The 17,410-nt window shown below is 35.3% G+C and overlaps 1 protein-coding gene across 3 annotated transcripts in view; it reads left to right on the top strand.

The window, feature by feature from the left end:
* Positions 1–17,410, top strand: part of GRIA2 (glutamate ionotropic receptor AMPA type subunit 2) — a 159,717-nt gene that overhangs the window by 139,559 nt on the left and 2,748 nt on the right. For all 3 annotated transcript variants that reach the window (XM_047856027.1, XM_047856026.1, XM_047856025.1), the window contains exon 13: positions 16,973–17,220. In XM_047856027.1, coding sequence (XP_047711983.1) covers positions 16,973–17,220 — 248 coding nt within the window. The remainder of the gene's footprint in view (positions 1–16,972; positions 17,221–17,410) is intronic.

Raw genomic sequence — 17,410 nt, 5'->3', positions numbered from 1 at the left:
TTAAGGTTGTTTTTCCCTCTAGGAAACCATTAGCATTAAGACAGTAGGGAGTTCTGGAGAAATGTTTTACTCTGCCAGGCTCAAGTATTTGTCAATGGGCTGCAGGTTATAAGGAAATTTAATTCTATCTGCCATTTCCTTCTGCCTTTGTTTCCCACATCACTATGGAGGGGTGATGGAGACTTAAGTCCTACAGGACTAGAATCTTTATCAGTTAGCCATTTGTTTATGCCCTTTCCTTTGTTTTCAGACAGTCAGGAGTGCCTGAGGAATATCACACATATACCACCTGCAGGGGTGAGGGGGAGGGGTTGTGGCCTGTCAGCTTGCCTTATGCTCCCTCATCAGTTAGTGATACTATTATAAATTTTTCTTTCCTTATTTCTTGGGGGAGCCTGATTATTGCTTAGCAATCTGCATAGCTGATAGCTCTGTATGTTTAAAGCTTCTCTAGATGATCTAGAATTTCCTCCCTGGTTGTCAGTTTTTCTTTCTCTGATATTTAAATTTTTCTCACCATTACACAAAACCTCTGAGAACAGTCTTAAATCCTCAAAGACTTTAAGAATGCATTTAGTCTAATCTGCTGGGAAAGCCTGTGTTCTTTCATTTCAGCTAACTGTAGCTAGTTTAACAGTGTAAGAAAGGGTAAAATGTTGGAAGACTTTCCAAGTATTTCCTTTAAAAATTAGTATCCGATTTAAAGGCAGTGTAGTCAGTACTTACTAAATTTGTAGGGGTATAAATAAATATATGAGAAACCATATTGAATCATGTTTTCTGTGATCAAAGTGAAATGGAAGGGGGAAAAAAGAATGTGTCTACTTGCTGTATTATTGTTGTGTAAAGTTGTAGCTTCTTTCAGGGTAAATATAAGTTTTTTTGGTCATCCTCTTCTTTCTGTTGGCAATGCTTGGTAAATTTAGTGTGCACTCCATCTGCACACTTCATTTAGAGACCACCCTTGTTGTACAAAGGGGGTATGAGAGCTCACATTATCCACTGGGTGAGTAATTTCACTCTAATAAGATTATAGGGGCTATCTATTATTGTCCATATTAAAGAGAAAATGCCCCTTTTCTCACTACTGTCAAATCATGAGGACAATTATTCCAGGAAAAGTTTCAAACAATGGAGAAATTTTGAAATTCGACTTTCATCTCAAAACATTCACCAAATTCCTGTTTAGATGCCTCAGAGATTGATCTCAGTATAAACCTGTAGAGGTACTTAAGATAACATAATGTTCAACTCACTTTATTTTTGTGTTTAGGTAAAAGAACCACTGTCTAGCAAAAGAACTAGAGTGGTGTTCACATCAGTTGCCTTAGTAATTAATGCAGTCAGTCCCAGAGCTTTGTAGAGAAGAGAAATGGAATTCTGTAATCGTTTAAATACATTGGAATAAAAATCTGAACTAAATGTAAATACTGTTGACAAAATTTCGAGAATTCTTTAGACTTTTGATATTTGAAGAAATACTTGATGCTAAAGTAATTTACAGTTCATGTTTCCAGCATATAATTTTGCTCCAGATCATATTGAGTGATTACCCAAAACAAGTTGCTAATAAAGGTGGCTGCTTATTTTCATGGGGAAATGAGATTTTAGAAATAAAATGGTAATTGGAAAAATCGCACAGTGCCAAATATTGTCACAGTCCCCAAAAATGATACTTAAGATTTCATTTTAAGAAACAAAGTAGGGCCAAGGAAATGATGTCAGCAAGATAGTAAAATAGGAAACCCCAGACCCTCTTTTCCCCCAACCAGAGACACTGCCTCAAGAACAAGTTTTCTTTGTGAGAAATCCAGAAACCAGTTAAGGAGCTTGTGCAAACCAAGTGAGTATAAAACTAACCATATCAAAGTCTGTAGGAAAATTTGTGGCATTCACTATAATCTGTTCCTTGGCACAGTGCATCACAATTAGAGGAAATGGTTGCTCTTGGCTTCTCCCAGGGGGAGAGAAAGAGAAGACTGGACTGTTGCTTGATTCTAAACACTGACAAAAAGGCATCAGGTTGAGGACTGCTGAGAACAAAGGCAAAGGTTTAGACTAGCACACATTCACTCACCAAAGACCCTGCCCTCCAGCTCAGTGTATGAAACATGGCAGAAAACCTCCAACTCCCATCTTCCCTTTGGGAAGGAAAAAAGATGGAGTATGGTTTCAATTCTTTGGCTTTTTGAGGGGAGGAGAATTGCTCAAGGGCTTGGTTTTTGTCTTCCTATCTAGAACACTGATGGCACCTGGCAGCTACTAGATGCCTTGGGGTTGCTGAGAACAAAAGAGAATTTGATGGCTTGTTGCTGTTTCAGAGGACTTGTGGTACAGCAAACAGAAGCCAATACAGCTTGGCAGTCACTCCCTTGGAGGAGGGAAGAGCAAAGTGGAGTATGCATCCAAACATCCAACTTTCTGGCCTTTTGGAGAAGTACCCAAGGGACTGGTCTTTGTCTTCCTGACATGGAGTGCTAATGGGACCCAGCATACTCTACAAGCCTGGGGCTGCTGAGAACAAAAGAGATCTGAGTGGCTTATGCCAGCTCTAGAGAACCAGCAATACTGCATACAAATACCAAAAGGAACAAGAGATTATGAGCTCCTAAAAAAAGATACTGACAAATCCCTCTGAGAATTTACATCCACAAGTCCAAAGAAGACACATCCACTGAGAAGATTTGAGAAGTGTTAGAATATTTAACCAGGTTGACTGGTGAAGATCTTTCATTATACAAAGCTAGTCCATAAAGACTGGAAGAGGTAGCCCTTTTTAAAAATGCGTGATCCCAACACAAAGTTATAAGGCACATGAAAAACACAAAGAAATATGGCCCAATCAAAGGAAAAATTAATCTACAGAAAATGACACTAAACAAATGGAAGTTCATGAATTACCTGACAAAGGATTCCAAATAACTGTCACAAAGATGTTCAAAGAGCTCAGGAAAATGATGCATGAACAAGCTGAGAATGTCAACAAAGAAAAAATTTGAAAAAATAGATTTTGGAAATGAAAGATACAGTGCCTGAATTGAAAAATTCACTGTAGGGATTCAACACCATAACTTGATCAAGCAGAAGAAGAAAATCAGCAAATTTAAGACAAATCATTTGAAATTATACAAATAAAGGATTAGGAAAAAGAAGAAAGAAAGCCTAAGAGACTTTCAAAAAGGCTAATATACACATTATGGAAGTCGTAAAAGGAGAAGAGAGAGAAAGGCGCAGAAAACCTATTTAAGATAGTAATGACCCCAAACTTCTCAAATCTGGGGAAAGGAATAGGTTCATGAAACACAAGGAATTCTAAGTAGGAGGACCCAAAAAAGTGTACACTGAGAAACATGATAATCAAATTGTCAAATGTCAAAGATAAGGAATTTTTAAAACAGCAAGAGAAATGTTACAGTCACATACATGTGAGCACCCATAATACAACTAGCAGATTTATCAACAGAAACCTTGTAGGTCAGAGGGAATGAGATGATGTATTCAAAGAACTGAGAAAAGAAAGAAAACTGCCAACCAAGAGTACTATATCTGACAAAAATGTCCTTCAAAAATGAAAGAGAAATAAAGACTCAGATAAAAGTTGAGAGAGATCATCAACACTAAAACAGCCTTACCAGAAATGTTAAGGGGACTCCTTTAAGTTGAAATAAAAGGATGCTAGACAGCAACACAAAAGCATATGAAAATACAGAGCTCATGGGTACAAGTACATATACAAACGAATGCAGAATACCATAATGCTATAACAGTGTAGCACCAGTCTCTTTTAATTCTGCTATAGAGATTAAAATATAAAAGTATAAAAATAACTATATAAAGTATGTTAACTGAGACACAATATAAAAAGATTAATTTGACATCAATAATACAAATTTTGAGTGGGAAGTAAAAGAGTAGAATTTTTGTATACAATTGAAGTTAAGTTCTTATAAGCCTAAAATCAATATTTCTGGCTATAAGATGTTTAGTGTAACTTCCATGGTAACCACAAAGAAACAACTTTTAGAAGTCACACAAAAAAGTAATAAAATAATCAGTTTGTCACCACACACAAAAAATAACAATTATATACAAAGAAAGATGGCAAGAGATGAAAAGATGAATAGAAAAACTACCAGATGGACGGAAAACAATTTAAAAAATGGTAGGGGTAACCTATCAGTAACTTTAAATGTAAATGGACTAAACTCTCCAACAAAAAGACTTGGAGTAGTTGAATATATATATTTTTTTAAAAATCCAACTATATGCAGTTTATAAGAAACGTTATTTATTTTTACTTTTTATTTTTGTATATAATTTATTGTCAAGTTATCTAACTTACAGTGCTCTCATTCATATGTGGAAGAGACTCAGTTTATATTTAAGGACACACATATGCTGAAACTGAAAGGAGGAAAGGTATTCCACACAAATAGCAATCAAAAGGGAGCAGGGCTGGCTATACTTATGTCAGAGAAAATAGACTTTAAGTCAAAAACATATATAAAAGTACACATAATTTGTCTCATTATAGTTTTACACATCAGAGCTCCAAAATATATGAAGCAAACACTGACAGAACATAAGGGAAAAATAGCATCACAATGATAGTAGGAGATTTCAATATCCCATTTTCCATAAGGAACAACAACAAAAAAAATCATCCAGACAGAAGACCAATAAGGAAAGACAATGTAATAGCATTGTAGACCAAATGAACCTAACAGAAATATACAGAACATTACATCCAAAAGCAGCAGAATACACATTCTTCTTTTTTTTTTTTTTAATTTTTTTCAACGTTTTTTATTTATTTTTGGGACAGAGAGAGACAGAGCATGAACAGGGGAGGGGCAGAGAGAGAGGGAGACACAGAATCGGAAACAGGCTCCAGGCTCCGAGCCATCAGCCCAGAGCCCGACGCGGGGCTCAAACTCCCGGACCGCGAGATCGTGACCTGGCTGAAGTCGGACGCTTAACCGACTGCGCCACCCAGGCGCCCCTACACATTCTTCTTAAGTGTGCATGAAACACTCTCCAGGATAGATGATATGTTAGGTCACAGAACAAGTCTTAACAAACGTAAGAAGACTAAAATATTTTCTGACCACCGTGGAATGAAACTAGAAATCAATAGGATAGGGAAACTGGAAAATTTACTAATATGTAGAAATTAACACACTCTTGAATAACCAATGGATCCAAGAATAAATTGGAGAGGAAATAAAAAAGTATCTTGAGACAAATGGAAGTACATACATAATATACCAAAATTTACAGTCTGCAGCAAAAGCAGTACTAGGAGGAAACTATACAGTGGTAAATGCTTACATGAAGCATAAACAACCTCAAATAAACAACCTAAATTTATACCTCAAGGAATTAGAAAAAGAAAAATATACTAAATGCAAATTAACAGAAAGAAGGATAATAATAAAGATTAGAGCAGAAGTAAATGAAATAAAGAATACAAAAACAACAAAAAAATCAAATAAACTTAGAGACAATTTTTTTGGAAAGATCAACATTACCGACAAGCCTTTAGCAAGACTAAGAAAAAAAGAGAGAAGACTTGAAATCAGAGATGAAAGAAGAGACATTATAGCTAATGCCACAGAAATAAAAAGGCATATAAAAGATCATTATGGACAATTACATGCCAAGAAATTGGATAATCTAGAAGAAATGGACAAATTCCTAGAAACATACAATTTACTAAGATTGAATCGTTAAGAAATACAAAATCTAAACAGATCTATAACTGCTAAGGAGATTGAATCAGTAATCAAACACCCCCCATAAAGAAAAGCCCATGAGAAGATAGCTTCACTGGAGAATTCTACCAAACATTTAAAGAAGAATTAAGAATTAAGAATTATAAAGGATTATCCTTTACAAATTCTCCCAAAAAATAGAAGAGGAGGGAACACTTCCAAACTGATTTTATGAGACCAGCGTTACCCTGATACTGTGCTAGACAAAGACACTGTAAGAAAAGAAAATTAGAGGCCTAAATCCCTGAAAAATATAGATGCAAAAATTCTCAGCAAAATAACCAGTAAGCCAAACTCAACAGCACACTAAAAGGATCATAGACCACCATGACCAAATGGGAGTTATCCCTGAGATGCAAGGATGTTTCAACCTATGAAAATTAATTGATGTGATACACCACAATAACAGATTGAAGAATAAAAACCTCATGATCATCACAATAGTTGCAGAAAAAGCACTTGCCAAATTGACTCCCCTTTCATGATAAAAAGACTCCATAAACGAGGAAGAGAAATGAATTACCTCAACATAATAAAGTCCATGTATGAAACCCACAACAGACATCACATTCAATGATGAAACTGAAAACTTTTCTTCTAAATCAGGAGCAAGAAAAGGATATCCAGTTATTGCCGCTTTTATTTGGCATAGCATAAGAAATCCTAGCCAGATCAATTAGGCCAGAAAAAGAAATAAAAGACATCCAAATTGGAAAAGTAATAAATTTATCTCTGTTCAGAGATCACATGATCTTATATGTAGAAAACTCAAAGGATTCTACCAACCCCCCCCCAAAAAAACTGTAACTAATGAATTCAGTAGAGTTGCAAGGTACAAAATCAACATAAAAAAAAAGTTACGTATCTATACACTAACAATTTCTGAAAGGAAATTAAGAAAACAATATTATTTACAATAGCATCAAAAAAAAAAATAAAATACTTAAGAATAAACTAAGCTAAGAAGGCTAAGTTCACTGAAAACTCCAAAAGATTGCTGCAAGAATTTAAAGAAGACACAAATAAATGGAAAGAATTCCTTGTTCGTGGATTGAAAGATTTAATATTGTTGACATGTCTATACTGCCCCATTATTTGCAGATGCACTGCATTTCCTATGAAAATCCCAATGCTGGTTTTTGCAGAAATAGGAAGAAAATTGTAATATTCATACAGAATCATAAAGAATAAGAAATAGATAAACCAATCTAGGGGACCAGAAACAAACCTTACACTCCTGACTTCAAATGTATTAGAAAGGTATGGCACTGGCCCCAAGACGGACTTACAGACCAATGGAACAGAATAGAGAACCCAGAAGTAAACCCATGCATGTATGGTTAAGTGATCTTCGAAAAGGATCCAAGACTCCATAGTGGGGAAAGGACAGTCTCTTCAGGAAACCGTGTTGGGATAACTGGATACCCACATGCAAAGAAATAAAATAAGAATCATACAGTGTACAAAAACAACTCAAAATTGGTTAAAGATTTAAAAGTAAGATCTGAAACTATACAGCTTTTATAAGAAAACGTAGGGGATAAGCTTTATGACTTTGGTCTTGGCAAAGGTTTTATGGAGATGACACAAAAGCACAGGCAACAAAATGAAATGTAGACCAGTGGATGACATCAAGTTAAAAACTTGTGGAGCACCTTGGTGGCTCAGTCAGTTGAGCCTCTGACTCTTGATTTCAGCCCAGGTCCTGATCCCAGGGTCATGGGATCAAGCCCTGCATGGGGCTGAGTGTGGAGCCTGATTGAGATTCTCTCTCTTTCTCTCTCTCTCTCCCTCTGCCTCTCTCCTCCACTTGTACTTTCCCTAAAAAAAAAAAAAAGAAAGAAAGAAAAAGAAAAAGAAAAACTACAAACTAACAAAATAAAAAGGTATTGTACTACAAAAGAAACAATCAATAGCATGAAAACAGATCTAAGGAATTGAAGAAAATATTTGCAAACCATAAATTTTGATAAAGGATTAATATCAGAGGTATAAATGACTTTTACAACTCAATAGCAAAAAAACCTACTAACCTCATTTAAAAAATTAGCAAAAGACATAGATGTTTCTCCAAAGAAGACCTACAAATGGTCAATGGTATATGAAAAGATAATACCACTAATCATCAGGGAAATACAAATCAAAACCACAATGAGGTATTGCCTCACACCAGTTAGGATAGCCATTAGAAAATAAATGAAAGAAAGAATGAATGAATAAATAAATAAATAAATAAATAAATAAATAATTTTTAGTGTTGGTGAGGATGTGTAGAAATTGAAACCCTTCTGTGTTGTTGATGGGAATGGGAAATGGTGCAACCCCTATGGGAAATAATATGCAGTTTTCCTAGAAAGTTAAAAATAGAACTATCATATGATCTAACAATCCCACTTTTGGGTATTTATCCAAACAAATTGAAATCAATATCCCAAAGAGATATTTTCACTACCATCTTCATTACAGCATTATTCACAATATAGAAGTGGAAACAACCTAAGTGTCCATTGATGGATATTTGGAGAAAGAAAGTGTGGTATATTACTCAATGGAATATTATTCAGCCTTTAAAAAGGGAAGGAAATCCTGACATACTGTGCAACGTGGATGAACCTAGAAGATGTTATGCTAAGTGAAATAAGCCAGTTACAGAAGGACAAGTACTGTCTGATTCCACTTAGGTGAGGTATCTGAAGCAGTCAAATTCATTGAAGCAGAAAGTAGAAATGTCATGGCTAGAGGAAGGGGGAAATTGAAAGTGGCTGTTCAGTGGATATAGATTCAGTCATGCAAGATGAAAAAGTTCTATACGTCTTCTGTACAATAATATGCATATAGTTAATACTGTACTGTATACTTACAAATTTGTTAAGAGTAAGTTCATGTCATGTGTTTCTTTAAATCACAATAGAAAAAAAAAAAGTTTCCCCAATAATACACACACACAACAGACCAAACCAAACAATCAGGAAAGAATCTATCTTATTATGGGGTGTTTTGAAGTATGTAAAAATTTAAATGTATAAGATCTCTCTCGAATCTTATGGTTGATGTTCCTTCTGACAAATAATGACAAGAATTCAAATAAATTTTACATATTAGTATTAAAATAAGACAAACAAAATGAGAGGCAGGTATGGGTATTTATCCTTTTTCAATATTAAATATACCAATCATTAAAATGATGAGGTTTATATACACATAAATGCATAGAAATTTTAGTGTGGTTAGTATGATATAGTATATATTTAGAGTTTTTTTTTAATGCTCTCAACTCTTATCCTTAAAAATGGATTTGGATTTGCATTTGGAATATAGATACATGGTTTTCTTGACATATGTGCTGTAGGAATGGAGCACAGGAATGGAGAGAAGATGGACTTATCTTTTAGGTAATTTTACTTTTTTGTAAGTAACCTAAATCAAATACGTTTTAAGTATGTTGGAAAGATAAATTATATGCCAGTTCACAATTTTCATGAATGGGATTTTCACTGGGGAAATCCCCATTAAAACAAAACCATTTCAGTGCTTGACAAAGGCAGAGAGTAGATTTGCTCTTCTGTTTGCCAATATGATGTTATTTTTATCTTCAAGCTTTTATTCCGCCCGTGTCAGAGGAAGACTTGTCCGTTTTACTATAAAGCTAATACCTCTGTCTGGGCCTTTGGAAACAGCTCTTTCCGATGATCAAAGATGTTGCTCTAAAATGTATACCCTAGTAATGTTTTTAGTCTTTCCATCTTCCTGGCCTTCAATCTGTGTTCAGATGTGCCATAATTTGAAAAGTCTTTCTTGTAGCAATGTTCTCCTTTATCTTCGATTTCTCTTCTTCCTTCCCTTGAGCTGATCAATTTGTAAATTTATTCCCTAGAGCCTCCTTTTATTCCATTCTAGCCATTTTCTCCTTTCAAATCTGGTCTCCCCTAGAACTCTGAAAATTGCCTCCCTAAAAGAACCACTCAATGCCTTTCTAGCCAAATAGAAATGTTTTGTGTGTGTTTTCATGCTTTGTAAAAAGCTGTACTGTATTTAATACCATTGTGCAAATTCTTTTGATGCCTTTTTCCTCCCTTAATTCATGAAAACCCAGTGCTTTCTCACCTTTTTTCTTTTTTCTCTAAGCCATCCTGTTTGTCCTTACTAAGGCCACATGCTTTGTCCTCCTACAACTTGTTTCAGAAAAACAGTTTTACAACCTTTATCTTTAAATACCATTCACATTTAATACACATAGTTATGGCATCCATAGAAGCATGAAGCTGTAAGAGTCAATGTTATTTTAGCTTCATTCAAAGAGATAGTGGGACATAAAGACTTCAAATGATGCACGATACAGAAAGTGACAGGGAGCACTCAATTTAAAATAATGAAGATTCCCTTGGTTCAATCTGACTATATGTTGTTCATGTTGGAAATTACATCTAAATAGAAGATGGACAGCAGATGCACTCTATACGCAGGGGGACTCTACTATTAAAAAATTAAAATTCCAGTGTATGCTAGTGAATTTTTAAAATTCTGATCTCAAATAAGTGACTGTAACTCAGAAAATATATAAGCATTTTTTTGCAGGGATTGGAGATTTGTAAGCAGTAAAGAATAACAGAATGGGACATATGTGAAATTTGTTTTTAAGTACCAACTCTAGTGGTTTCCAGGTAGAGTTTTAATTTTGGCTGCCACCTGTAATGAAGCAATGGGCCATGCTATGAGTTCCACAGGAAGGCTAAAGAATCAGGCAAAACGGTAAAATCCTTGGGGCACCTGGGTGGCTCAGTCAGTTGAGCATCTGACTTTGGTTCACGTCTGAATACGGCTCCACTAAGGTCATGGTCTTGTGGTTTATGCATTTGAGCCCTGCATCGGGCTCCCTGCTGACAGCTCAGAGCCTGGAGCACATTTTGGACTCTCTCTCTCTCTCTCTCTCTCTCTCTCTCTCAAAAGTAAATCTTAAAAAATAAAAAAAGAGCCAAGCAAAACATGAAAACACTAAAATGAAGGGCAATTATTTTTGGTCCTAAATGTAAATTTTTACAGAATGTCAGTCACCCAAATGGACTAGGAAGAAAGTTATTAATTCACACATTGACACTCTAATCTATACATTCAGGATGCTTTAGGTAAATTCTTTCACTCACAGAAACAGTTACCTTATTAGTTACTATGCCACCTCAGACAATGTAGTTTTTCTAGAAAAAAAAGTTTTTCATGAAGAGTATCTCTATTTTTGTTTGAAGGGAAAGTAAGTTCTAGAGATCCAAAAAACTGTGTAAATTCGCTCCTGATGCAGTCACGTCAACCATTTGGAAATCTCCACTAATAACGTTTGGACATCATTTGTGTTTGGCAATCATTTAGAATTTCCATCCCAGCAACAAATAATCTGAAATTGTGAGTGGGTATTTTGATATTTTATAGAAGTTAGTGGGTAAATTAGATTTTTTAAAAAGGAAACTGTTGAAAGAATTAATAGACTAGTAAAGAATGCCCACAATGCAGCATCTATACTTCCTACTCATTCTTGAGTAAATGTGTATGTTTCAGAATGATAATAACCATTTCCTTTAAAAACTCATTTTCCCCCTTTATGGGGAAAAAGCTTATTTAGCTGTTAGAAAAATTAATGCTTGTAGTACTATATATGAGGAAGAAACAAAACTAAGTTCAAGTGACTGTTGGCTTCTTTCATAGAAAAGGAGCCATCTTTTCTTTAGATATAATTATATCTGGTCTGTTGAGTTTATATGGAACTTTCCCCCAACAATACTAGACAGTGGCCTTGGTTTCTCTTTAAGTAAATATTAAAATTTCACACGGTTATTCTCTGTGAACTATTAGTCAAGCTGATATGCGCATTACTAACATCTAACCATGGAAAGAGATTTGAATAGCCACATTCGAAGAGCCGTGACTCCATAAGAAACACAGGGTAGTCCGGAGTGTTGTCCTGACCAGGCTGTTGTTTGTCTCTTCTTAACAAGGCATCACTTATCTCCTCATCAAAATGTGATGGCAGATGACATCTTGCAGAAACCCATTTCACTTTATCATACTTCCTGAAAGAACATTTAATTGAACATTAAACTGAAAAGTTAATTTAACATTAAACTTAAAAAGCGTAGTCTTTTTTTTTTTTTTTTTTTGGCTCTGTTGTAGTACTTAGATTTGGGGGATGGGTGGAAAAGGGAGTTGTAATGATTCCTAGTAAAGGCTTAGATGGCCCCGGAAGATTTGAAACCAATGCCAGTCCGTTTTCTTTCTGCCCTGTATCATTCTCATCTCTCGGGACCAGCATTACCAATGATAAGAAAGTGTGTCCTTTATTTAAAAAGTCAGTATGTTTTGACTGTGTTCTCTCTCCTACTGTGCTGAAACATGCTCACATTTAGACATTGCTTAAGAGGGTAGTGATCATCATGTCCCGGTGCTCATCTTCAAAGTTCACACACCGGGGTTAAGTGAGTCCATTTGATCAGTGTTCGACCTACATTTTCCAGGTAATTGCCTAAATTTTCTAGATGCTTTTGCTGTAGAATAATGTCTGTACCATACATTGCCAGAATACAGAATTTTAATAGGAAACACTATTTATTTACATTACCTTAATTGACCACATGGGATAGCATTAACTTGGAAAAAAAAATCCCTATTTATTTTTTCTTTTTAGTCTATTTGTAAATATATTATAAGAAGTGAGTTGTCAAGACGCCGGAGTGGTTAGGAAGATTATAGTGTACTCTCCAGGGTATCAGATAACCCATTAACTTACAAATCAGGCCAAATTAAACATTGTCACCTAAACTACCTGGCAATAAAAATAACTATAATTTCTCATGCAGGCTCTTGCATGGGAAGCCTTGGGAGAATTTCCTTTTGCCTTCGGATCGCTTTTCTGCTGGTTTCTTTTTTCAATTGCTGTGGTTTGGGAAAAAAAAAAAAAAAACAGGATATCTAGGCATCATCTATTTATTTATTTAGTTCAGACTAATAATTTTTCTGAAACCGAATAAAAATTAAACGCAGATCCTTTGAACTGTCTCTCAGTGAATATGTAGTCAGATTGTTCCTGTTCTTTTTTGAAGGCAGCTAGAAAGTTCAAATCAAATGCCTTGAATGAAGTTTACAACATAACAATATTATACTGTTCATAATTTACCCTCCTTGTGCACCTTTAGCCAAATATGTCTAAACAAATAGTTCTTTCTTTTTTTAATTTTTCAATGTTTATTTATTTTTGAGAGAGAGAGGGAGCACAAGTGGGGAGGGCAGAGAGGGAGACACAGAATCCAAGGCAGGCTCCAGGCCCCTAGCTGTCAGCACAGAGCGTGACGCGGGCCGGAACCCAGGAATCAGGAGGTCATGGCTTGAGCTGAAGCCGGACGCCCAGCCAGCTGAGCCACCCAGGTGCCCCATCCAAGCACATGGTTCTTGAACAGATATGGTTATGAAAACATTTCATTAACTTTGCTAAGGAAGTAAACAGTAAACGAACTACTGGAAGACAAATGAATGAACTCACTGGGAAAATGTGTGCATCTTTCAAAAACTCTGACCTTTGAAAAAATTACTTTTAGCTTTATGCAGTATCAGCATAGATCTTTTATAATTTATAGATTATATTAATTTATGGATTTTTTAAGTAATCCATAATTATATCATAAAATCCTAGTCAGTTAAAAAATATGTCAGAATACATGTGAAGCCCAGTCACAAAAAGTGACTGATTTAACTTACTAGAACTTATATGTCTATATTACCATGTCAGAATTGTATATCTTCTAAATGATTCAACATTCCCAAGATTGAGTAGCCCTGTCAAAACACTGTTATATAGATATGTTTTTTTCCAGATTACATTTTAAAATTCTTTACTCCTTAGAAATATTGTTTTATTCATACATTGAAAAATATGTTTCAGCAGAAATATTTTATGAATGAAACTGGAAATTTTTCCTTACTTCACCAATATTATGTTCTACATAATCCAAATCATTTAAATATCTCTTCAAAAACTGAGTCTTTATAAACAAAAAAGCAGACTCTTAAATATAGAGAACAGGAATGCTTGGGTGGCTCAGTTGGTTGAGTGTCCAGCGCTTGATTTCGACTTGGGTCACAATCTCAGAGTACAAGCCCTCCGTCATAGGGCTTTGTGTTGACAGTGAGGAGCCTGCTTGGGATTTCTCTGCTGCTCCTCGTCTACTCACAGTCTCTCTTTCTCTCTCTCAAAATAAATAAATAAGCTTAAAAAAAAAAAAAAAAAAAGAACAAACTGGCAGTTGCCAAAAGGGAGGGAGGTGTTTGGGAGAATGGGTGAAGTAAGTGAAAGGGATTAAGATTACATATTGTGCTGAGCACTGAGTGATGTATAAAACTGTTGAATCACTGTATTGTACACCTGAAACTAACATAACACTGTATGTTAATTATACTGGAATTTACAAAAGCAAGTACCTTTGTAACAGCTTGAATATGTAAATCTAAACAAAATGAAAGTCTTTGAAGAGAAGTCATCTTGGGGCACCTACCTGGGTGGCTCGGTTGGTTAAGCAATTGACTCTTGATCTCAACTCAGGTCATGATCTCATGGTTTGTGAGGTTGAGCTCTGGGTCGGCCTTTGTGCTGACAGTGCAGAGCCTGCTTGGAATTCTCTATCTCTTCCTCTCCCTCACCCCTTGTGTGCATTCTCTCTTTCTCTCAAAATAAATGAATAAACTTAAAAAAAGAGAGAAGTCATCTTGACTTTAATTTCTATTTTTCCTTTTACATCATTGCTACTTTTTGGATTTTTCCTGAAGGGCATACATATTTGTGAAGCATTTTACAAGATATTTTTTCATGTACCAAAATTGACATTTCAAGCTTAGAATAATTGATATTTAATGGCTGATTGGATAAAATAATCATATAATTTAATTTTGTGCTCTTCCTTACCAGCATATGATTTTATTTCAAAACATTTTGATATTACCTACTTTTGTGGAAATTCATGTTACAAAAAGACTTTGGAGTTTAATGAGATTGTGTGATACATAATCAAACTCAAATATTTTAGCATGTTTTAATTTGGTAGAGACTGTGAGGGAAAAATGTAGGAGAAAAAAACAATATAAACATCTTCTATAGTAGGCAAAGATGAAAAGAAAGCAAAACTAGTCTCCTTTCTAGCCAGTTCTCGGGGTGTTCAATTAGCATACATTACTTACGAATCTTTTACATGCAAGATGCATGAGACACTGTGAGGGTTATGAAGATAAAATTTCTCTAATCGGGGACCTGGTGGATTTTCATAGTCATGGATGTACTGTCACAACAGAGAGGAAGCCTGATTCCTTAGGTAATTAAGTTTTAAATGTGTTATCGCAAGAGGGGGCACTGTTTAGAAATAGGAACAGATTTAAGAATGGTTTAGATAAGAGGCATTTGGGTGGCTCAGCGGGTTAAGTGTCCCAACTTGGGCTCAGGTCATGATCTCGGGGTTTGTGAGTTCAAGCCCTGCGTTTGGCTCTGTGCTGACAGCTCTGAGCCTAGAGCCTACTTCGGATTCTGTCTCTCTCTCTCTCTTTTTGCCCCTCCCCCACTCATGCCCTTCCTCCTTCCCTCTCTCTTTCAAAATAAATAAACATTAAAACATTTTTAAAAATTAAAAAAAAACAGTGGTTTAGGGAAAGAATAGTTTAGATGATATAGATGTTTAAAAAATTACTAATAAGTAAGGAACTCATGTAGGTTTAGAGTGAAGTATTTTGCGGGGAGGACATCTGGATCTTCTTACAGCAGAGACCATTGAGCTGCTATGGTCTACACACTGTCTCACTACAGCAGGTCCCTCTTCCAGTGGAGATAAAGAAGAGGTACAACCAGTGTCTGAGCACGTCTCACTGTTACCTGAATTATAAACTTCAGTGATACAAGCCTACTCCATACTTCATTTACACTCGACTCTGGATTTTCACCAAAATTGAATACTTACATATGCATACGTATATGTGTGTGTGTATACATACATCTATCTATGTGATAGGTAGGTAGATAGAAGACAGGTAGTTAGATAGATAGATAGATAGATAGATCTTCCCTCATTCCTAAGTCAGTATTCTAAACAAACTTGGATTTGCATTATATTTGCTTATAATGAATTGATTTATCCTTGCTTTCTCTAAGATAAAGATTATGTTTTTTTTTAATTCCTTAGAGTGAGAAACAAGCACAAAGCCCCTAAAATCTCATGAATCTTAAAAGTAAATTTTTAATTTCAAGTTTCCATTTCAAACCTCCTACACTACGATAGTAAAAAGGGTTATTCAGAGTCACTTTCCCAAGAGGGATTCAAGTCAGTTGAGAGATTGTGAATAGAAAAACAAGCCGATATTCAAATCCTATGACTTTCCAACTCTGTGCTCAGCTTTCCTTTTTACTCTCGTGAGGTATTAAGTAACACTTTTGATGCCCATATTTGCTTTTGATCAATTAATTTTAAGGTAAATATTCCCTCAAATATACTGGTACAATTAGCCATTCTTTCTTTCCTGACACTCATAAGAATATTTTTTTCCCAGTGTATATTGTAATAGGCAGTGTTTTAGTGTTTAAATATTCAAAATCAAAATTTTATGGCTGAGTAAAGAAAAATTTCATGCCCAAAAGATATTTCTTTGAAAAATCAGTGCTATTCCGGAAGCATTTGAGTCAGCATCTAATAGAGGCTTCCAGCATTATTGTTATTTTTTTATTCCTTAGATGACCAACATTGCATTAGGATCTTCCCACTTATATGCCAGACCAATTAACATTGCACAGACTCCTTTTCTCCTTCCCTAATTAGGGGTAGATCATTTCAGATTTTATCAGTGAAGGTACACTTTTGCTTGTCTCTTCACTGGAATTATTCCTAGAGGTAATAAAGTGTAGCTTTCAACTTATTTTGGAGTGTGAATATCTCAGATTATTTCTTGGTGGCATAGTATTTTGTTCACAGTTAAAATGTGTCATTACAAAACAACCTCTAAGGTCCTTCTAAATCTAAAGGGAAAAAAAAAATTTAAGATGGAGAATTACCCGTATTCTATGCACCGTCTGATTATTTTGAAAAGTGCTGCTTTCCTTTGTGTTTTGTTAAAAAAAAACAAAACAAGAAAAAAAAAACCTTTTAGGGCCATCTCTTAACTCTGTCTGGCACCTACTTTTTCTGCAGAGATCTAAAATTGCAGTGTTTGATAAAATGTGGACCTACATGAGAAGTGCAGAGCCCTCTGTGTTTGTGAGGACTACGGCCGAAGGGGTAGCCAGAGTGCGGAAGTCCAAAGGAAAATACGCCTACTTGCTGGAGTCCACGATGAATGAGTACATCGAGCAAAGGAAGCCCTGTGACACCATGAAAGTTGGTGGAAACCTGGATTCCAAAGGCTATGGCATCGCAACACCTAAAGGATCTTCATTAAGGTGGGTGGAATAGTATAACAATATGCTAAATGTTGTTATAGTATCCCACCTACCCTGATGTATCTTTAAGACTATCTTACGGTTTGTATACGGATATGAGGTAACTCACAATCACAAAAATGACCAAAAAAGTTTCTGAATGTTTTTCAACATTTAGATACTGTTTTATATTTATGACAGAGTTTTCTTT

This window comes from Prionailurus viverrinus, chromosome B1, assembly GCF_022837055.1.
Source record: "Prionailurus viverrinus isolate Anna chromosome B1, UM_Priviv_1.0, whole genome shotgun sequence".
In the NCBI taxonomy this organism is placed as follows: Eukaryota; Metazoa; Chordata; class Mammalia; order Carnivora; family Felidae; genus Prionailurus; species Prionailurus viverrinus.
Note: the sequence above shows the minus strand (reverse complement) of the source record. Positions and strands in the feature narration are given on the sequence as shown.